This window comes from Spermophilus citellus, assembly GCF_964194105.1.
Source record: "Spermophilus citellus genome assembly, chromosome: 11".
Classification (NCBI taxonomy): domain Eukaryota; kingdom Metazoa; phylum Chordata; class Mammalia; order Rodentia; family Sciuridae; genus Spermophilus; species Spermophilus citellus.
In genome coordinates, this window is record NC_138192.1 from 63,631,501 (window position 1) to 63,654,557 (window position 23,057).

At 35.5% G+C, this 23,057-nt stretch overlaps 1 protein-coding gene across 4 annotated transcripts in view; it reads right to left on the reverse strand.

Annotated features, from left to right (window-relative positions):
* The window catches only part of WDSUB1 (WD repeat, sterile alpha motif and U-box domain containing 1), a 51,209-nt gene that overhangs the window by 14,926 nt on the left and 13,226 nt on the right, over positions 1 to 23,057 (reverse strand). For 3 of the 4 annotated variants that reach the window (XR_014018008.1, XM_081261243.1, XM_081261242.1), the window contains exons 6-9: positions 8,604 to 8,637; positions 6,882 to 6,922; positions 6,699 to 6,805; positions 5,585 to 5,764 (exon numbers count right to left, since the gene is read on the reverse strand). Coding sequence is in view for 3 of the 4 variants with exons in the window: in XM_081261243.1 (XP_081117369.1) it covers positions 5,585 to 5,764; positions 6,699 to 6,805; positions 6,882 to 6,922; positions 8,604 to 8,637 (362 nt within the window). In the remaining variant the exon portion in view is untranslated. The remainder of the gene's footprint in view (positions 1 to 5,584; positions 5,765 to 6,698; positions 6,806 to 6,881; positions 6,923 to 8,603; positions 8,638 to 23,057) is intronic. The other variant, XM_081261244.1, reaches the window with a different exon arrangement.

Genomic DNA, 23,057 nt, shown 5'->3' on the forward strand with positions numbered 1-23,057 from the left:
ATTCACAAATGTCTTAAAAAGATATCCCTCTCAACATTAAGGATCTTTTGAACCTGTAATCTGTCAGGAAATTCCTTATGCAAATTTAGTACTAGATATAAGAATTTACTTCCTTAATTAATACTATGTGTCTACTATGTTTCATTAGGAATTCTAAAAAATGGCTATTAACCTTGGTTAAAGCACCAGATTCAAATATTCATATGCAGTTAAGTCTCTTTATTGTATATTTACAAAAAGTCCATGGATAGAAGATTTGATAGACTGTTTAATTCCATAATAATTTTTTAAATGTCAAACAATGGATATACTACTTTGATCAATATACTTTACTGCTCAATCAACTTCCTCCATCTGTTGAATGTTAAGCAAATTCAGAATTAATTTATACTGACATTAGAACTGTTTTAAAAATTATACCACAAGGTAAAAGCAAGCAAAATAGTTATGCATTCATCAGTTTGCCTTTTACATTTATTTTCAGACCCAATTTTAATTCTCTATTAGTCCAATTTGCTGTTTTGAGAAAGGATCTGTTTTTCTTAAAACTCATGACTAAAAGGATTCACTGTATCTTAAAATAGCACTTGAGAAGATTAAGGGTAGCTTCTTGAGCCTTTAGAATGAAGATACTTCAGGATTATGTGAAAACATAAATATAAAAACATATAATCTGTTTACTTAATTTATTCTGTGTCTAATTTGTTGAGTTCCCCAACTTTCCAAACTCAACATAGAATCATTAGAAAATATGCAACATTTCTGTATCTATTCATGATTGTTCAAATTCATCATTAACTACCACTGAATTTGTCGTTTCATTGAACTTCTAACATTTTATGGAACTTATTTTCATTGATTATCACTACTAAACCCGAGATTCATTCTACAAGAATATTTCAGGCCATTAATTTAATCCTGTAAGAATATCTTATTTTTTTATTTATCTAACAACCAAAACAGAATTCTATTTCTATTCATTTTTTATTGTGCTTTTATTTTCAAACATCCTTTTTTGAGTCTAAAATTAATTCATAGTGTCAAGTACTTCTGCTGGATAAGGTAAAGATTCATTATGTGAGATTAATGAGAAATCAACTAAGATGCTAAATTTACCAGACGTTTTTTAAAATAAAAGACATCCTACAGTCTATTACCTACTCTCAGAGTGAGTAAATTATAAAGTAAAGAAGTTATTAGCAATACAAAAGTAACTTACATGATATGACCTAAACAGACAACATAACTTTTACCATCTAAGTATTTAAAAAAAAAAAAATCCCCATTGTGTTTTTGTTGTTGTTGTTACTGTTTTTGCAGTACTGGAGATGGAACCCAGAGCCTCACACATTCTAGGCAAGCACTCTACCACTGAGCTACATCCCCAGCCTTTTTTTATTTTGAGACAGAGTCTCATTAAATAGCCCAGACTGGCCTTGATTTAGATCTTACGTAGCGGGGATTACAAGTGTGGTCCATCTTGCCCAACCCTGTTGACTTCTTAAAAGGTTATATTTACTATTTAAAGAAAGTATACTATTGTATTTTAAAGTGTTTTCTATAGTAAAATGTTTGATATTTCACTCTTCATTAGTAATAAATGTTAATACAGATACCCTATTTCCCAAGCTTTCTGTTGACTGAGGTTTTACTACAGCATATTGATAAGAGTGTCTGGTTATTATGTTTATTAAAACAAGGCACTAAGACTCCCAAGTTTGTTTTTTTTTTTATAAGAATACAAAAGCAACTTTTACATATCAATAATAAAAAGATAAGTAATTTCTGAATGGGCAAAGAATGCTGGGCTCCATGGCGCACACCTGTAATCCCAGCTACATGGGAGATTGAGGAAGGAGGATTGCAAGTACAAGGACAGCCTGGGCAGCTAAGCAAGACCTTGTCTCAAAATAAAAAGAACCAGAGCAAAACTGTGTTTAAATGCCCCTGCGTTTAAACCCTGGTACCACAAAACAAACCAAAAATGGCACAGGAAAGAATATACATAAATGGCCAACTGGCACTTAAAAAACGTACCAGTCATTAACCATAAATAAAGCCACAATGAAATACCACTTTAAGCTACTAGGATGGCTATAAGCTAGAAGACAGGTAATAGGAAGTATTGGCAAGGATAAGAAACTAGCCCCAGTGCTAATGGAAAGTAAAATAATGCAGTTGCTTTGGAAAATAGTCTGTCAGATCTTCCAAGTGTTGAACATACAGTTATTGCATTCCTAATCATATACCAAGAGAACAAAAAAAGCATACAGGCATGCAAAAACTTGTACATTAATGTTCACAGCAGCATTATAGATAATAGTCAAAAGTGGAAAAACCAAATGTCCGTCAGCTGGTGAATAGATAAACAACATGTGGTATAGTCATCCACTGAAATAGCCATAAAAAAGAATGAAGTGCTGAAACATACAAGAACATGGATAAACCTTGAAAGTATATTAAATGAAGGAAGTCAAATATAAAAGGACATATGTATTTTCAGATGCAGTGGTTTACATGTGTAATCCTAACTACTCAGCAGGATGAGGCAGTAGGATCAAAACTTCAAAGCCAGACTCTGCAACTTGGCAAGACCCTGTCTCAAAATAAGAAAGGTCCGGGGAAGTAGCTGAGTGCTTGTCTAGCATCTTGAAAGCCCTTGATTCAATCTCCAGAACCAAGAAAAGAAGGACATATTATATGATTTCATTCGTAAGGAATGTCCATCTAGAATAGGCAAATTCATCAAGATACAAAGTAAATTAGTGATTGCCAGGGCAATTTAAGAGAGGAGACAATAAGGAGTACTGATAACAAGTGCAGGTTTTTCTTTCTTTCTTTCTTTCTTTTTGAGGGCAATGCAAATATTCTGAAATTAGATTGTGATAATAGTTGTACATCTCTATGAATATACTAAAAATCCCTGACTATTAAATCACTTAACAAAAATGAATGGAAACCTGAAAGTTACAAAGCATTGTTGAAAGAATTTAGAAGATCTGAATGAAAGAAAACATCCTATGTTTATGGATTAGAAGACTTGATATTGTTAAATGCCAATTTCTAAAGTGAATTAAATATTCAATACAATTCTTATCAAAATAGCTCTGCAAAAATTGACAAGTTGATCTTAAAACACATATAGAAAAGCAAAAGACCAAGAATAGCCAAAACAATTTTGAAAACAACAACAAAGATGGGGGACGAATACACTTCCCAATTTCATAACTTACTACAAAAGTACAATAAGACAATATGATATCAGCCTAAGAGCAGACATATCAATGAAACAGAATTAAGATTCCAGAAATAAACATCACATTTATGAGCAACTGATTTTCAATAAGGGTATCAAAAAAATTCAAAGGGAAGAGAACCATCTTTTCAACAAAAGATACTGGAACAATTAGATATCCACACATGAAAGAATTAAGATAACCCCTATCTCACACTATATTAAAAATTAAGCCAAGCCAGGTGCAGTGGCACACCCCCATATTCCTAGTTTCTCAAGAAGCAGGAAGCATAAAGGTTGCAAGTTCAAAGCCAACCTGGGCAATTTAGCAAGACCTTGTCTGAAAACGCAATAAAAAAAGGCTAGAGCTGTAGCTCACTGAAAGAGCATTTGCCTAGCTTGTGGAAGGCCCTGGGTTCAATCTCTAGTATCACAAAAACAAAAACAGACCTAAGTTCTAAGTTCTAAAGCTTAGTCACAGAAGAAAACACAAGTATAGATCTTCAAGATTTGGGATTAAGCAATTGTTTCTTAGATATGACACCTATAGCACAAGCAATAACTGGGGGGAGAATAGATAAATAGGATTTCATCAAAATTTAAAATTTCTGTGTACCAGTGCACCAAAAGATATTATCAAGAAAATAAAAAGATAACCCACAAAATGGGAGAAAATATTTGCAAATCATATATAAACTCTCACAAAACAAAAATAAAAGACAAAAAACCATTTCTGGGCATAGTGGTGCATACCTGTAATCCCAGGTACTCAGAAAGCTAAGACAGGAGAAACTTAATTTTGAGGCCAGCTTCAGCAACTTAGCAAGACCCAAAATAAAATAAAGGACTAGGGATGTAACTTAGTGATTAAGAGTGCTCCCAAAGCATGTGTGAAGACCTGCATTCAATCACCAGTTCCACCAAAAAAAAAAAAAAAAAAGACGAAGGATTGATGTTTCTCCAAGTAGGTATAAAAATGATCAATAAGTTGAGGAACAGATGCTCAACACCCGCTATGGTTTGAATTTTGTGTTCCCTTCCACCAAATTCATATGCTGAAATCACCAATAAGATGGCGTTAGGAGCTGGAAATTTTGGGATGTAATTAGGGTATGAGAGTAGAGTCCTCATAAATAGGATTAGTGCCCTTATAAAAAGAGGCACAAAAGAGAAAACTTGCCCCTTCCACGACACAGAGACAGTGGGAAGGCATACATAAAGCAGGAAATAGTCCCTCAGTAGATAACAATACTTTGCCAATACAATAATTTTGGATTTTCCAGCCTCCAGAACTCTGAAAAATAAACTTACATTGTTTATAAACTACCAGTTTGTGAGATTTTTGTTATTGCAGCCCATATGGATTATGACAACATCATTAGTAGCAGGGAAATGCAAATCAAAACCTGAATCCACGAGAATGGCTGCAATTTAAAAAACAAATGAGTATTATTTAGGATGTGAGAAACCGGAACCTTCACACACTGGTTGTGGAATTGTAGAATACCACAGCTGCCATAGGTAAACAGCTTGGCAGCGCCTCAAATGTTAAGCAAAGAGTTACAATATAACTCAACAATTCAGACTAATTATCCACCCAAGAAAACTGAAATGCTCAAAGATTCTTATATGATTGTTCATAACAACATTATTCATAATAGCTGAAAGATAGAAATAACCCAAATTCCATCAGCTGATGAATGGGTAAGCAAAAAGCAATAAATTCATACAATGGAATAATAGTCATAAAGAGGAATGGGGTATTGATACATGATCAAACATGGATAAACCTTGAAAACATACTAAGAGGGTAGCATAAAAGTCCATGTATTATATAATTCCACTTATAGAAATGTCTCAATATAAGCAAATCCATATACACAGAAAAGATTAGTGATTCCAGGAACCAGAAAGAAAGGGGAATAGCAGTGACAGCTAATGGGTTTGGGATTTTGGTTTTTTGGAGGTGATAAAAATGTTCTAAAATTAAATAGTGGCAATGACTGTACAACTCGGAGAAAACACACACACACACACACACACACACACACACAAAATCACTGTATTGTACACTTTTGAGAGTGAATTTTTTAGTATATGAATTACATATCGATTTTTAAAATGATTTTTAAAATTCCAATTACAAGTTAGGTTAGGTTACCAAAATAAATGCTATGTAACACTTTCTTTTGCCTAATCTAATAAAAATACACTCTCCTTCTAGACCAAAAAAAAAAAAAACAAACCCACACACCAGAATACTTGCTGTTATTCTGTTATGATTACCAAAATCAACCTCAGAGTAAATAATTAAAAGTTGTTTTTAAGACTGTTTTTCACTAATCTTACCAATTTTCAAATCATCAGCCAGACTTTCTTTTGTAAGACTCAACAGTTCTTTTCCATCAATGTTATTCATCTTGAAAATACCAACAAGGTCTTTTAAACCTTGTGCACAAAGCCACATTGAGACATCCTCCTCTGACCAATCTTCAGTAAATTGCTTCAGCTGATCTTCCATGCTCCTTGCTAAATACATACACACATGAAAAGGCAAGTGAGGTTAATAATAAAGTCTTTCATAAACATTCCCACTATGAACTGCAAAGTAAATAAAAAAATTTAAAAATTTAAATTTAAATTTAAATCCCTTTGGTCAGGGCGGTACTGGGAATTGAACACAGGAATGCTTAATCACTTAGCCACATCTCCAGCCCTTTTTATTTTTAGACAGGGTTTTGCTAAATTGCTGAGGCTGGCCTTAAACTTGGAATCCTTCTGCCTCAGGCTCCAGAGTCACTAGGATTACAGGCATGCACCACCATACCCAGCTAACTTTCCAAGAATTTCAAAAAATCAATTATCACTACGTATGAAGTATTATTTAATATTACTTGTTATATCAAATATTACTCTTTTGGAACTTCTTTTTCACTCCAGAAAAACAATTTTTCTTTATTATATAAAACTCATACCAGCAAAGGTCTTTGCTCTATCATCTATCTGCATGTCAGCACAGCATTTTGAGTTAATTCTAACAGTGACAAAAATAAAATCCTAAATTATGCGCCAATGTTGTTTCATACACCAAAAACAAAGCCAGCAAAATACAACTATAATTCCTATTCTGTCTTTAGGCTACATTTATCTGAAAAATTAGTATGGAGTACAAATAAACAACATACAAAACCATGGGAGGTATGATATGAGTGTTCACTCAAAAGTCTTTACCAACAGTTTTAATGCAGGTCAACTACTTTAACACTGGCTTCTCTGATTTACCCAATTTCAGGCTCAGTAGAATGCTTGCCTGTTATGCACAAGGCACTGTTATGCATAAGGACCCCTAACACAATAAAATAAGAGAGAGAAAAGGAGAATGAAAGAGGAGAAAAGAGTTACTAAATGTCTGATCTCAGTAGTGAGTGGGTTAAACTTGGTTGAAGATGATTAATTTACTAACCTTGGCAATGTGTTTCCTGATCAAATTGCCAGATATTTACTGTTTTGTCCATTGAACCAGTAGCAAGTAAGAGGGTATTGGGTGCAAAGGCACATGTTGTAACATACCTAGTAAATAAAAATAAACATTACGTATCTTCTAATTTTTTAATTATATTAATACAAAATGAGATTAAGTTCAGACCTGGTATGCTGGGTCAATGTGTGAAGTATATTCTGAGTATTCTGAAAGAAAACAACAAAAACAGCTTTAATATTTTCTCAGGCAAGAGTAGTTACTGATGAAGATTCACTTGACATACATTATTTATAGGTTATGCATATTCTCATATGTATTAGTAGTAACTAATATCAGTTGGAACTTCACTCAGTGAATAGCAAAGAATGTCATTTATAACTAATAGTATTATCAAGTACTGTGGGTGTGATGGTACATGCTGTAGTTCCAGCTAAGTGGGAGGCTATGGCAACGTGATCATAGTCGAGGCCAGCCTGGGCAACTTAGTGTGATTCTGTTACCAAAATAAAATTTTTAAAAGGGCTGGATGATGGAGTGCTTGCCTCACATGCAATAGGCCCTGATTCAATCCCCACAAAGTATCAAATGCTTATTTCGCTCTTTTTCAGGTACCAGCATTATTGTCTACTGACTACTTTCTTAGACAGTTTTAGTACAACAGATCCTTGGCATTTGATGATTTTTAAAAATTTATTAATAGTAACACAAACGTGTTAAATGAAAAAAATGTGTTTTTGCTATAGCATGTGACTTGGACACATTGTAGAATCAGTGAATAGAAATTGTCACTTATATTTTGAAAATACTTAAGTGGCCAACCAATATATAGATGTATTTAACTAGAACTTATATATATTTTACAAAGAAAATTTAATGTTATAACTTTTTTTGCAAATATAAAAATATCAAAAAGTTGATGAGAGTGCTGGGGAAATAGTTCAGTGGTAGAGCATTTGCTTATCATGTACAAGGCCTGGGGCTCAATGCCCAGCACCCCCACCCACATATACACAAAGTTGATGAACTATTAAAGATCTACCTAATCTAGATTGAGTATTCTTTCCCATTTCCTTTCAGACCTTTCAGTGACTTGAACTTTTGTGTGGAGCACTAAAGTTTAGATTACTTGGCTTGACATGCTAATTGATTTGCTGGCATAGCTACTGTATAAGCTCAATCATTATAAGGTTCCATTCAACCCCAATTTTCTCTTGAATATTTTTCTATTTTTCTCAATTATATCTTTGTTATATGTAAAACCTTCATTCTTCTTCATACTCTTGGTCTTTACCCACATAGCTGTATGGGCAGATCTGTGGATCCATTTTTCCAATTCCACAATAACCTGATCTTTCTTATGCTAGTATCTCAATCTTCCCAGTCTCTAGGAATAGTAGGTCACTTTCAGTTACACTCTCCAAATTCCCTGGGGTAAACATTCCTTCTTTGTTGTTATGGAAGCCTGATATAAAAGTTTAACAAGTGATTGAAAATAATTTTTGGATATTGGTGCTCTTTTTTTTAATCTTTATTTTGTTTACTTTTTTTAAGTGGTGCTGAGGATTGAACTCAGGGCCTCACACGTGTAAGGCAAGCGCTATACCACTGAGCTACAGCCCCAGCCTGATATTGGTACTCTTAAATCTGTATTTCCTATGATCAAATTTTAAAATCTGTCCATCTTAAAATCATTATTGCAATATTTAAGAGCTTATCCCAGAAATAATTCATTACTTTTCTGGTTATTTTAGCATTTGGGAGAATGTATATACTATACTATTGGGCATACTAAATAGAAGAAAACTACTTTTTCTACCATGCCTAACTGAATTTGAAGTTGTTTCACAAACATAATTAAGGTCACACAAAAGATTTTGAAATACTTACAGTATCATATATTATGACAGACTTATCCACTGATCTTTAAAAGAAAAAGAAAATTAATGATGAAAGTTTCTATAAAAACAAAGTACATTTATATAATTAGTACTCTAAATCACCTTAGTGACTTTTCTAGGTTAATAAACATAAGCATTTGGAAAGCAGTCTCTTTTTGTTTATATAAATTTTTATTTTAAAAATGCCAAATATAAAATCTATCAGAAAATTATGCACTTTATTAAAACAGTATATACTATTTATGCTTCACAGACATAAGCAGAACAAGCATCTGTGATATATAAAGATACAACTCCATATCATGTTAGTAACCCAAAAGGAAAAGATCATTACAAAGAAAAGTTATTACTTGCTACTTAGTTGTTTCAGATAACACTGTTCTCTACCATTGATATGGTTATACCCTAATTACTAATAATGTACGTATGGCTTGGTACCCATTTTTGAAAGTATAATTCCAAACTTAGTGTTGGAATAAAAAAAAAGATAATACAAAGAAAAACACATTATTACAACAAAGTACAAAATTTTAAAACAACAGATTAAAATTTTTCTATCTGGTTATTTCTCCTTGGAAGTAGTCTTTATGCCACTATTGTGAAAAAACGAAAAAACATATCAGCAAGACAATTGTTACTACGCTCTGTATAACATCAATATTTGTACCTAATTGAAAGGTAGTTGATTATAGCCTAACCATAGGAGTCACATCTATTGTCAAGCTTAAAATTCCTTGTTCAGTAGGCCATCCATTTGTTAATGACAGATAAGTTTAGAATCCTTGCTAATAATTCCAAAATAGGAATTACAGTTTAAAATTTCAAATCTAAAATAAAATACAAGAAGATGAGAAGCACAAAATGCATTCTGGATGTAGAAAAAAAATTTCAAAACAGAGTGAATGGGGCTGGGGTTGTGGCTCCATGCAGAGCACTCGCCTGGCATGTGCGAGGCACTGGGTTTGATCCTCAGCACCACACAAACTAAATTAATAAAATAAAGGTATTGTGTCCAACTACAATAAATATATATATATGAAATACTAGCAAGTAAAATTAATTGAGTATGTATATATATGCTAGGCATAATTTATAGATACTCTTATTTAGTCCTAAATTCCTCAATATATAGGTTATTATCTCTAGTGTGTATAAAATTCTTAGGGTAAAATCCACTATTTCTGAGCATCCCTTAAAAAATACACTACATAATCCATATTTATCCAAAAGAATTAAAGTCAGCATATTATAGCAATTCATACACACCCATGTTCATAGCAGCATAATTCACAATAGCCAAAGTATGGACCCAGCCTAGGTGTCCATCAACAGGACAAAGAAAATGTGGTATATGTACACAATGTTTTATTCAGCTATAAAGAAAAATGAAATTATGTCATTAGCATGAAAATGGATGGAACTTGAGACCATTCAGACCAAACTCAGAAGGTCAAGGATTGGATGTTTTCTCTCATATGTGGTAGCTAGAGAGGAAAAAGGAAAAGAAAAGTGTGGTGGTGGAGGGGTTATCACATGAAAAGCAAAGGGAGATCAGTAGCACAGAGGAAAAGAACAAGGGGGTAGAAGGAGGGAGTGGGAAACTGCTGGAGAGGGATATTGGCCAAATTATATCGTTATATTGTGTGTATGTACTAATATGTAACAATAAATTCCACCATGATGTACAACTATAATGTACAAATAAAAAAATGTGGAGAAAATAAAACACTACATGGTGACATTTAGCAAGATGACAGACAGGACTGCTCAGTGTTTATCACCCCTCTGATATATCAATTTGAGCAAGTATCCACAAACAAAAATACTTTCATAAGAGCTACAGAAACCAGGTATCCAGCTATAGCAATGTGACTGAGAGTAAGGAGCACATTAACATTACTTTTGAAGATTTTATTAAGTAGAAATCTAGTCAACAGAAACGTGTGTGTGTGTGTGTGTGTGTGTGTGTGTTTTAATTTCAAGTGAATGGGTGATTGGGTGACGTAGCTTTTGGTTAATTGACCTAGGCCCAGTTCTACTTAAGCTTGCTGCTTCTAAAGGGATGATAGCAAAAACTTCATTTGGAGTAGAACGCAGCCATCTAAGTTTACATTCAAAATGGTCCTCCCATCCACTTCCCATTACGTTTTGTCTCAAATTTTCACTGGTGTCAAAGCAACAATTAAAAAAAAAAAACTAAAAGGAAATTTTATCTTCTGAGACTACCACCAGATAAAATTAAAACTAATTCCTCTTTGATGTATCATTTGAGAAGCAGTTCAAGAGGCTAATGCAGGAGGATCACAAGTTTGAGCTTCAGCAACTTACAGAGTCCCTATCTCAAAATAAAAAATAATGGACTTGGGATGTCGTTCAGTGATAAAGCACCCCGGGTTAAATCCCCAGTACCTGGGGAGCACAGGGAGAGGGAGGATCATCATTAGTGATCTTTATGAGCACTGCATTGGGAAGACATAAATTGTTAGTTAGTGTGTAAAGGAAAAAGAGATGGACTGAGTTTTGGGAAAGGTGATCTCAAGCCTCATTCTGTTGGTCACTACTGAGTAAAAGAAGGCTGTTCACTTAAACCATGCCTGATTCATAACAATAAAACTCCAGCTAATTTACTTATAAAATAAATAAAACATAAATAAGCATATTTTAGAGGAGAAAAAACACTCACTTCCCGTCTCTTCTAGAATAAGATTACTGGCCTCCTCCTACTAATACTTAAAAAAAAATGACACATGACTAGAGAGTTTGGGGGTAAGATGCCATACTCAGGGTGTGTGTGTGTGTGTGTGTGTGTGTGTGTGTGTGTGTGTGTGTGAGAGAGAGAGAGAGAGAGAGAGAGAGAGAGAGAGAGAGAGAGAGAGAGACACACACACCAATTAGCCCTTGCAAGAGAAGTCTGCAGTGGACGATGTTGCCAGAGCTCAGGAGCAAGTTAGTTGCAAATAGTCACATTGTCTACTCATCTGTGCTATTTCTTTCTCATTGGTTTTCAACTCAAGACAAAAAGGGTTTTTTGTTTTGTTTTTGTTTTCTTTCCTTACAACACCACTAGGGATCAAACTCAAGACCTCAAACATACTAGGCAAGAGCTTTACCCCTGAGTTTCATTCCCAGACCTTTCCACTTTATTTTTGAAACAAGAACTTGTTAAGTTACTTAGGGCCTTGCTAAGTTGCTGAGGCTGGCCTCAAACTTGTATTTCTCCTGCTTCAGCCTCCCAAGTCACTGAGATCACAGTTATGCACTACAGCACCTGGCTCTTTACTTCACTTTTAATGCTATCTCCTATAGTTAGGTCTAGCACCTTAGAATTGATTTCAAAATTTCATGAGTTTTTCTAAATATAATATATAACGTTTGAACACGTTTTGACAATATCTAGTTTCTCCGTCATTTCTAGTCTCTTTTTTTCAGTGTTATTCCCCTAGTTCTTTTTGTGTTTATCATACATCCTATGGTTAGGATGTGGTTTGTCCCTCAGGGGTTCATGTGTTAGAGTCTTGGTCTTCAGTATGCAATATGAGAAGTGGTAGGACACCTAAGAAGTGAGGCCTGGTGGGAAGTCCTTAGGTCACTGGATACTGCCCTCAGAAGGAATTAAGGTAGTTCTTGTGGAACCCTGAGTTGGTTCTCATTAGAGCACATTGTTAATAAAAGCCTAAGCCTAACCTCTGACACTGAAATGCTCTGTAGTTTCCTCTCTTGAAATGTGACCTCTTTCTTCTACATGGATTCCTGTCATTTTGAGTCCATCTACCATATGTTCCATGTAAGTGCCATGCCCTTGAACCTCCAGAACTGCAAGCTAAATACATCTTTCTTTTAAAAAAATAAAGTTATCCAGTCTTGGGTAGTTTGATATAGTAACAAAAAAATGGACTAATACATTTTAATCTACTCAATTTCCTGCCTCTTAGAATGTGTTTTCTGTTCACCAATCCTCCTATATTTGCATAATTAATTTTATACTGCCTTTTACATAGCCACCCATATCTATGATTGACATATTTTCCCTTTAGCACACCTTCTAACTTGCAATTCTATTCTATTCTCTATTTTGCCAATTTACCTACTTAATATTCACATACCACCATCTTATCCTGTTTTTCACTATCTCCCTTTTTCTCACATGTGTCCATTTTATCTTATCAATGACTTTCAGTCACAAATGGAGTCTCTCTCATTAATAAACTGGTTTGTTCTTGTGTATCCACATATTAGGTATGGTTTAAACATGTCTGTTGATTCTTCTAAAAAACTGAAGTGCTTTTTTATTTCATCAACTTATAATTCCAACTCACTTACTTGAAATATTTATCCAAATAAATAAAAAATATTCAGAAAAACATTTGAATATGACTTAGAGCAACATTATATACCAAAAAACTTAATAATATGAACTTCCATTTATCCAGAATGACTGTGAAAGGTCATTTCAGTTAATGCTAGTTACCTAAAAGTCACATATATACAAACTGATAAAGAATTATAATGCTATAAAACAAACAAAAAACAGTATTGGTTATCACTTAACGCCTTTTCCATGATTCAGAAGGTAAGGAAATGTTAGGATTTTGCAGTGTTAATAGGTTGTCACCATAAGTATTAACTATTTGAAAAGGGACTTAATACATGCCTTCAAGAACACACTGCCTTGAACATCCTTCTATACGCCCTGTTGCAACTGGGTAGAGAGCTTAGCACATTAAGACGTATACCCATCTTGTGAATTAAGCTGTTCCCTCAAAATAACAAAAGAAATCCAATTTTGTTTGAACTTTACACTGACTTAAATTCTAAGTCAAAGGAAAATTATGATTTTTGATGAACAATAATTATCTTTTGAGATAAAGGAGCCACATTAAAATAGTGGCATCAAAACTGTTTGGCTGACAAATGACCAAGTATGTTTCTTTTGTAACAAAAGTTGATTTAACATTTAAAAAAATCACTGTAATTCACCCCACTAACAGAGTAACAGAAAAAAATTATGGTCATCTCAAAAGATGCAAGGAAAAAAAATCATCTGATGAAACAGAACACACTCATGATTAAAAAATTAACAAAAAAACTGTTAATTTTATATCCCCCAAACCTACAATAATCATATCTAACAATGAAAGCTTTCCCTTTGACTTAATCAATCAAACAATGATGGCTGTCATCACTATTTCCATTACCATAGCAGCATTAGCCAGTTCAGTAAGGCTGGGAAGATATTAACGGTATTAGAATTAGAAAGGAAAGGGGTTGGGGTTGTGTGGCTCAATGGTAGAGTGCTTGCCCAGCATGTGTGATGCACTGGGTTCGATTCTCAGCACCATATATCAATGAATAAATAAAATAATGGTCCATTGACAATTAAAAATTTTTTTTAAATTAAAAAGGAAAGGATAAACCCACCATTATCTACAAATTTTTATACACGGAAAATCCAAAATAATAAATTTTATAGATAAATCCATTGTATTTACATATACATTTCCTTATATCAGTCACAACTTTTATAATGACAATGACAAAACAATTAAGTGCCTAGAAATAAGTCTAATAAAAGATAAGCAGGATTTCTACATGGAAGACAATTGTTGAGGGAAACTAAGACAAATAAATGCAAAATACGCCATATTTATGGATTATAAGACTTGGTATCACAAAAATGTCAATTCTCCCCCCAAATTTCAACTGACCAGACTTTATATAATCCCAACTAACACCCAAAGAGATTTATGTATTTGGAACAGCGAATGGGAATCCTTTGACAAATGATTCTAAAATTTACATGGAAGTGTCAGGAGCTAAGAACAGTCAAAATATAAAGCCTTATAAAGAAAGAGTGGTATTATAGCAAGGATGAACACAAAAATAGACACACTAGCAGGGTGAGAAACAGACCCACATATACATGGCACTGATTTCTAACAAGGGATCACAGTAAGTGATGATGAAAGAGTGATCTTCAGTAAATGGTCCTAGGACAAAAAGCCATACAGAAAGAAATGAAGCTACATTCCTAATCCACCTAATACACATAAACCAATTTTGTGAAAGGCAAAACAATGAAGGTTTTAGAAGATAACATGAAAAAACGTCAAGACCTCAGAACATAAACTAACAACACTAAAATTATGAAATTTGAGAAGGCAAATCTAGAAGGTGGCAAAAGACATTTACAACACATATAACCAACAAAGATTCATGTGTAGAAATACACCCCACACACACACACACACACACATACACACACACATTTAACAAGTCAATAATAAAAAGATAACCTGTACGATGGGCTGTGGTTGTAGCTCAGTAGTAGAGTGCGTGCCTAGCATGTGTGAGGTGCTGGGCTCGACCTCAGCACCACATAAAAATAAATAAATAAAGGTATAAAACAATACAATAAGATTATAAAAAAACTTTTCTAAAAAAGATAACCTATAAGAAAATGGGCAAGAAACATTAAAAAGCAATTCATAAAGAAGGAAATACAGGGGCTGGGGATGTGGCTCAAGTGGTAGCACGCTCGCCTAGCATGCATGAGGCACTGGGTTTGATTCTCAGCACCACATAAAAACAAAATAAAGATATTGTGTCCATCTGAAAAAAACTAAAAAATTTTAAAAACAGAAGAAAATATAAAAGATCAATAAACTTCTAATCGAGTTCCAACCTCACTGTTTTGGGGAAATACAAATTAAAACCATAGTAAGATAACCCTATAAACCCATCAGAAGAGCTAAAATTTAGAAGACCCACAATGCCAAATACAGGTTAGGATAAAAAAACATTACTATAGGAGTATTAATTGTTCAACCACCAGGAAATGGCTTTGGTTTTATCTCCACATAACAGAATATTATATAGTCATGAAAATTAATGGCTTATTATTGTAATTAAATGCAATAATATAAATAGATATTATAAGCATAATGCTGAGTAAAGGAGGCTAGACACAAAATAATTCACGGGGATTTGGGAAGATGGCGGCGGGAAGTGAGTAAGCCTCTCTGAGCCCCGCGCCGCGGCGTCTGAAAAGATGAGGTAAAGATCATTAAAGGAGATCTGTCGACAAAAACCCAGCACCGTGTCATGATAAGGGCCTAGGTGGAGTGAATCAGCCACTAATCCAGCCAAGGTGAAGGGAGTACAGCAGGACTTCAGCGCGAGCAGTAAGGCTGCAGCCCGAGCCGCCCGGCTCCATCAACCCCTTCTACTTCTCCCTCCCCTTCTCCTCTCCACCTTTCCACCTTGCTTCTTTCTCCCCAGCCGTCTCTCCTCCCAAGCTCAGTCTCTAAATTTAGATCTCAACTTCTTTCCCCCACCCCGCCCGCTCTCCTGCGTGTCCGGTACCCGGACCGCGTGGCCTGAGGCGCCGCCTCCCCTCCCCCAACCCGCACCCCCTCCCCGGGGGTCCCGAAGGCCGCCGCCGCCGCTGCCGCCGCCTCCCACAGAGCACCACAGAGCAGACGCTTCACCGCGCGATTGAGCTGCCGAATTATATGAAACAGCTGATAAGATGAGCGACAATTTAAAATCCAAGTGATCCGAGAACACGCACTGAGCTCTGGCCCGCTGAATTCAAACTCCCGGTCACCTGCTTCCCGCAGACAAACAGCTATGACTCGGCATTAATTCATCCCGCTGAAACAACGGGTCAGCCCTTCTCATCCTACGAAGGTAAATGCCTACCGAGCCTTCATAAGTAGTGGCCACAGGTTTGAAACGGGGCTTGGGAGAGAAGGACCCACCCGTAGAATTAGTCTCCCGGCAAAGGGAAACCGTGTCATCAGACTGCTGCGGAGATAACTTTGTTGAAACAGGTGTGTGATCCCATAGCCTTGCCTCTCCACACATCGGGAAAACTCTAAGAGCCCCTCCCAGCTCTCCCCTAAGGGCACCTCCCAGCTCTCTTGTGAGTGCTTCAGCCAGCCCGAGGGAATCAGAGGTGGTGCGGGTCTCGCAAGCGGAAATACCGCTCCCACCTGGGCTGATTGCTGAGGCCTCTTGCACCACCTACGGGAAGTGGATACCAGAGGGCAAGTAAAAGCCGCTGAGGATTCTCAGCCCCAAACTCTACAAGCTTAGGGTCTGAGGGAATGGCAAACTGGAAGAGTGTGCCCAGTCGTTCATGAAAACAGGGCTCCCGGGAGCAGCAGACTTGGCGTGTAGCCAGTATTGTGGTGAGAGGGGCCTGGCTAGAGAAAAAGTGGGAAGTGACTAGACACAAGAGGAGGCCCTAGACACTCAGGATTGGAGACTCGCCCAGTCTGGGAGGAGCTGCTCCACAGTGATTGGTTCCCGCGTATTGACAGGAGAAACTTGACCTGGTGGGCACAGCGCCATCTACTGGAAGAGAAGTTAATCAAACTCTAAGACTGCAGTTATTAGGTTTTTTTTTCTTTTTCTTTTCTCCTTTTTTTTTTCTTTTCTTTTTTTCTTTTTTTTTTTGATTTAGGTTTTTCTTTCATTTTCATTTTTTTCTTTCTTGTTGTTTTATTATTTTTTTTTACAAAATATTTTTTAAATTTTTTTTCTACTAATTTTAACTTAAATTTTTTTAATTATTATTATTATTTTTTTTAAATCTTTTTCTTTTTTAGTTCCTATTCTTTTTCTTCTTTAGTCTTCTCATTTTTCTTATCCCCCCTTTTTTCTTGAATTCTACCTGCCTACTCCCATTCTCTTTAGAGACTTCTTCCCTTCCCTTCAAATACCTTTCCTCCCAAGCATCAAACTAATTTATAGGAGTAAACAGTAACTCAGCAGTCAAACAGAACAAAAAACAACATGAGCAGCTTCAAAAAACAAGGAAGAAAAGGAGTACAAACAACGCAGGACAGCCTAAATATTCAGGAGGACCTAGAGTCATCAGAAAAATGGTCATATAAAGAACTCAAGGAACACCTAAGACAGATGGAATGGAACCTTAAAGAGGATACAAGACAGCAAATTCAAGCAGCGAAAGAACACATTGAGAATGCATTTCACAAACAGATAAAAGAAGAAGTTAAGCATCTTTATCAGGAGATAGAGTCTATAAAAAATAATCAAACAATAATTCTAGAAATGAAGGAAACGATAAACCAAATTAAAAACTCAATTGAGAGTATCACTAACAGAGTGGAGCAAGTAGAAACCAGAACATCAGATAATGAAGACAAAATACACCATCTTGAAAAGAGTCTAGCCAACTCAGAAAGGCTGGTAAAAAATCACGAGAAAAACATCCAAGAATTATGGGATAACATTAAGAAACCGAACTTGCGAGTCATCGGGATAGAAGAAGGTACAGAGATTCAAACCAAGGGAATGAGAAACTTACTGAAGGAAATAATTACAGAAAACTTTCCAGAAATAAAAAAGGAAACAGATATACAAATTGAAGATGCATACAGGACACCGAGCACACAAAATCACAGTAGACCAACGCCAAGACACATTGTTATGAAGATATCCAATATACAGAACAAAGAGAAAATATTAAAAGCTACAAGAGAAAGGAGACAGATTACATTTAGGGGTAAACCAATACGGTTAACCACGGATTTTTCATCACAGACACTGACAGCAAGAAGGTCATGGAACAATGTATTTCAAACACTGAAAGACAATGGATGCCAACCAAGAATTCTGTATCCAGCAAAATTAAGCTTCAGGTATGACAACGAAATAAAAATCTTTCATGATAAACAAAAGTTAAAAGAATTTGCAGCCAGAAAACCAGCATTGCAAAGCATTTTGAGCAAAACACTACACGAGGAAGAAATGAAAAACAAAAACCAAAACCATCAGTGGGAAGTGCCGCAGTAAAGACAGAGGGCAAGGGGAAAGACAATCATGGAGAGACAAACTAAATTTTTTTTTTTTTTTAAAAAAAGGATAAACAATCAAACATGGATGGAAGTTCAAACCACATATCAATAGTAACTCTGAATGTTAATGGCTTAAACTCTCCAATAAAGCGACATAGGCTGGTATCATGGATTAAAAAAATAAATCCAACAATATGCTGCCTCCAGGAGACACATCTGATGGGAAAAGACATACACAGGCTGAAGGTGAAAGGATGGGAAAAAATATACCACGCACATGGTCCTCGTAAGCAAGCAGGGGTGGCCATCCTCATATCGAATAAAATCGACTTCAAGACTAAGTTAATCAAAAGGGATAAAGAAGGTCATTATATACTGTTAAAAGGAACCATTCACCAACAAGACATAACAATTATCAATATTTACGCACCAAACAATGGTGCTGCGACATTCACAAAACAAATTCTCCTCAAATTCAAGAATCAAATAGACCACAACACAATAATTATGGGAGACTTCAACACACCTCTCTCACCATTGGACAGATCCTCCAAACAAAAGTTAAATAAAGAAACTATAGAACTCAATACCACAATCAATAACCTAGACTTAACTGACTTATATAGAATATATCAACCATCATCAAATGGATATACTTTCTTCTCAGCAGCACATGGATCCTTCTCAAAAATAGACCATATATTATGCCATAGGGCAAACCTCAGTAAATATAAAGGGGTGGGGATAATACCATGCATTTTATCTGATCATAATGGAATGAAACTGGAAATCAATGATAAAAGAAGGAAGGAAAAATCCTACATCACATGGAAAATGAACAATATGTTACTGAATGATCAATGGGTTACAGAAGACATAAAGGAGGAAATCAAAAAATTCTTAGAGATAAACGAAAATACAGACACAACATATCGGAATCTATGGGACACAATGAAAGCAGTTTTAAGAGGAAAGTTCATCGCCTGGTGGTCATTCCTCAAAAAAAGAAGAAACCAACAAATAAATGAGCTCACACTCCAACTCAAAGCCCTAGAAAAGGAAGAGCAAAACAACAGCAAATGTAGCAGAAGGCAAGAAATAATTAAAATCAGAGCGGAAATTAATGAAATTGAAACAAAAGAAACTATTGAAAAAATTAACAAAACTAAAAGTTGGTTCTTCGAAAAAATAAATAAGATCGACAGACCTTTAGCCATGCTAACGAAGAGAAGAAGAGAGAGAACTCAAATTACTAACATACGGGATGAAAAAGGCAATATTACAACAGATGCTACAGAAATACAGAAGACAATTAGAAATTATTTTGAAAATCTATATTCCAATAAAATAGAGGATAGTGAAGACATCGATAAATTTCTTAAGTCATATGATTTGCCCAGACTGAGTCAGGAGGATATAGACAATCTGAACAGACCAATATCAATAGATGAAATTGAAGAAGCCATCAAAAGACTACCAACCAAGAAAAGCCCAGGACCGGATGGGTATACAGCGGAGTTTTACAAAACCTTTAAAGAAGAATTAATACCAATACTTTTCAAGTTATTTCAGGAAATAGAAAAAGAGGGAGCTCTTCCAAATTCATTCTATGAGGCCAACATCACCCTGATCCCGAAACCAGACAAAGACACCTCAAAGAAAGAAAACTACAGACCAATATCTCTAATGAACCTAGATGCAAAAATCCTCAATAAAATTCTGGCGAATCGAATACAAAAACACATCAAAAAAATAGTGCACCATGATCAAGTAGGATTCATCCCTGGGATGCAAGGATGGTTCAACATACGGAAATCAATAAATGTTATTCACCACATCAATAGACTTAAAGATAAGAACCATATGATCATCTCGATAGATGCAGAGAAAGCATTCGACAAAGTACAGCATGCCTTTATGTTCAAAACATTAGAAAAACTAGGGATAACAGGAACTTACCTTGACATTGTAAAAGCTATCTATGCTAAGCCTCAGGCTAGCATCATTCTGAATGGAGGAAAGTTGAAGGCATTCCCTCTAAAATCCGGAACAAGACAGGGATGCCCTCTATCTCCACTTCTATTCAATATAGTTCTCGAAACACTGGCCAGAGCAATTAGACAGACGAAAGAAATTAAAGGCATAAAAATTGGAAAAGAAGAACTTAAATTATCACTATTTGCAGATGACATGATTCTATACCTAGAAGACCCAAAAGGGTCTACAAAGAAACTACTAGAACTAATAAATGAATTCAGCAAAGTGGCAGGATATAAAATCAACACGCATAAATCAAAGGCATTTCTGTATATCAGCAACAAAACTTCTGAAATGGAAATGAGGAAAAACACTCCATTCACAATATCCTCAAAAAAAATAAGATACTTGGGAATCAACCTAACAAAAGAGGTGAAAGATTTATACAATGAAAACTACAGAACCCTAAAGAGAGAAGTAGAAGAAGATCTTAGAAGATGGAAAAATATACCCTGTTCATGGATAGGCAGAACAAACATCATCAAAATGGCGATATTACCAAAAGTTCTTTATAGATTTAATGCAATGCCAATCAAAATCCCAACGGCATTTCTTGTAGAAATAGATAAAGCAATCATGAAATTCATATGGAAAAATAAAAGACCCAGAATAGCAAAAGCAATTCTAAGCAGAAAGAGTGAATCAGGCGGTATAGCGATACCAGATTTCAAACTATATTACAGAGCAATAGTGACAAAAACAGCATGGTACTGGTACCAAAACAGGCGGGTGGACCAATGGTATAAAATAGAGGACACAGAGACTAACCCACAAAGTTACAACTATCTTATATTTGATAAAGGGCCATAAGCATGCAATGGAGGAAGGATAGCATCTTCAACAAATGGTGTTGGGAAAACTGGAAATCCATATGCAACAAAATGAAACTGAATCCCTTTCTCTCGCCATGCACAAAAGTTAACTCAAAATGGATCAAGGAGCTTGATATCAAATCAGAAACTCTGCGTCTGATAGAAGATAAAGTTGGCTCAGATCTACAGATTGTGGGGTCGGGCTCCAAATTCCTTAATAGGACACCCATAGCACAAGAGTTAACAACTAGAATCAACAAATGGGACTTAATTAAACTTAAAAGTTTTTTTTCAGCAAAAGAAACAATAAGAGAGGTAAATAGGGAGCCTACATCCTGGGAACGAATTTTTACTCCTCACACTTCAGATAGAGCCCTAATATCCAGAGTATACAAAGAACTCAAAAAACTAGACAATAAGATAACAAATAACCCAATCAACAAATGGGCCAAGGACCTGAACAGACACTTCTCAGAGGAGGATATACAATCAATCAACAAGTACATGAAAAAATGCTCTCCATCTCTAGCAGTCAGAGAAATGCAAATCAAAACCACCCTAAGATACCATCTCACTCCAGTAAGATTGGCAGCCACTATGAATTCAAACAACAACAAGTGCTGGCGAGGATGTGGAGAAAAGGGTACACTTGTACATTGCTGGTGGGACTGCAAATTGGTGCGGCCAATTTGGAAAGCAGTTTGGAGATTCCTGGGAAAGCTGGGAATGGAACCACCATTTGACCCTGCTATTGCCCTTCTCGGACTATTCCCTGAAGACCTTAAAAGAGCATGCTACAGGGACACTGCCACATCGATGTTCATAGCAGCACAATTCACAATAGCTAGACTGTGGAACCAACCCAGATGCCCTTCAATAGACGAATGGATAAAAAAAATGTGGCATCTATACACAATGGAGTACTATGCAGCAATAAAAAATGACAAAATCATAGAATTTTCAGGGAAATGGATGGCATTAGAGCAGATTATGCTTAGTGAAGCTAGCCAAACCCTAAAAAACAGATACCAAATGTCTTCTTTGATATAATGAGAGCAAGTATGAACAGAGCAGGGAGGAAGAGTAGGAAGAAAAGAGTAACATTAAACAGAGACTTGAGATGGGAGGGAAAGGGAGAGAAAAGGGAAATTGCATGGAAATGAAGGGAGACACTCATTGCTAAACAAAATTACATATAAGAGGTTGTGAGGGGAATGGGAAAATAAACAAAGAGAGAAATGAATTACAGTAGATGGGGTAGAGAGAGAAGATGGGAGGGGAGGGGAGGGGGGATAGTAGGGGATAGGAAAGGTAGCAGAATACAACAGTCACTAATATGGCATTATGTAAAATTGTGGATGTGTAACTGACGTGATTCTGCAATCTGCATTTGGGGTAAAATTGGGAGTTCATAACCCATGTCAATCTAATGTATGAAATATAATATGTCAAGAGCTTTGTAATGTTGTGAACAACCAATAAAAAAAAAAAAAAAAAAACAAAATAATTCACATGGTATGATTTGTTTTAAAACAGTTTTAAAAGAAAAAAGCAGTACTTTCTACAACCTCAGGTACTGTAGTCAGAAAAGAACACTAGAAGGAGAGGGTTTCTAGAGTAGAACCAGCAATATTTGATTTCTTGACCCAAGTCATGGTTATACACGTAGGTATCACAATAATTCATCAAGCTATCCTTTTATGCTTTATGTGCTTTTCTGATTATATGTTCCATTTTATATCATATGGTTTAAGAATATTAAAGAGCTTA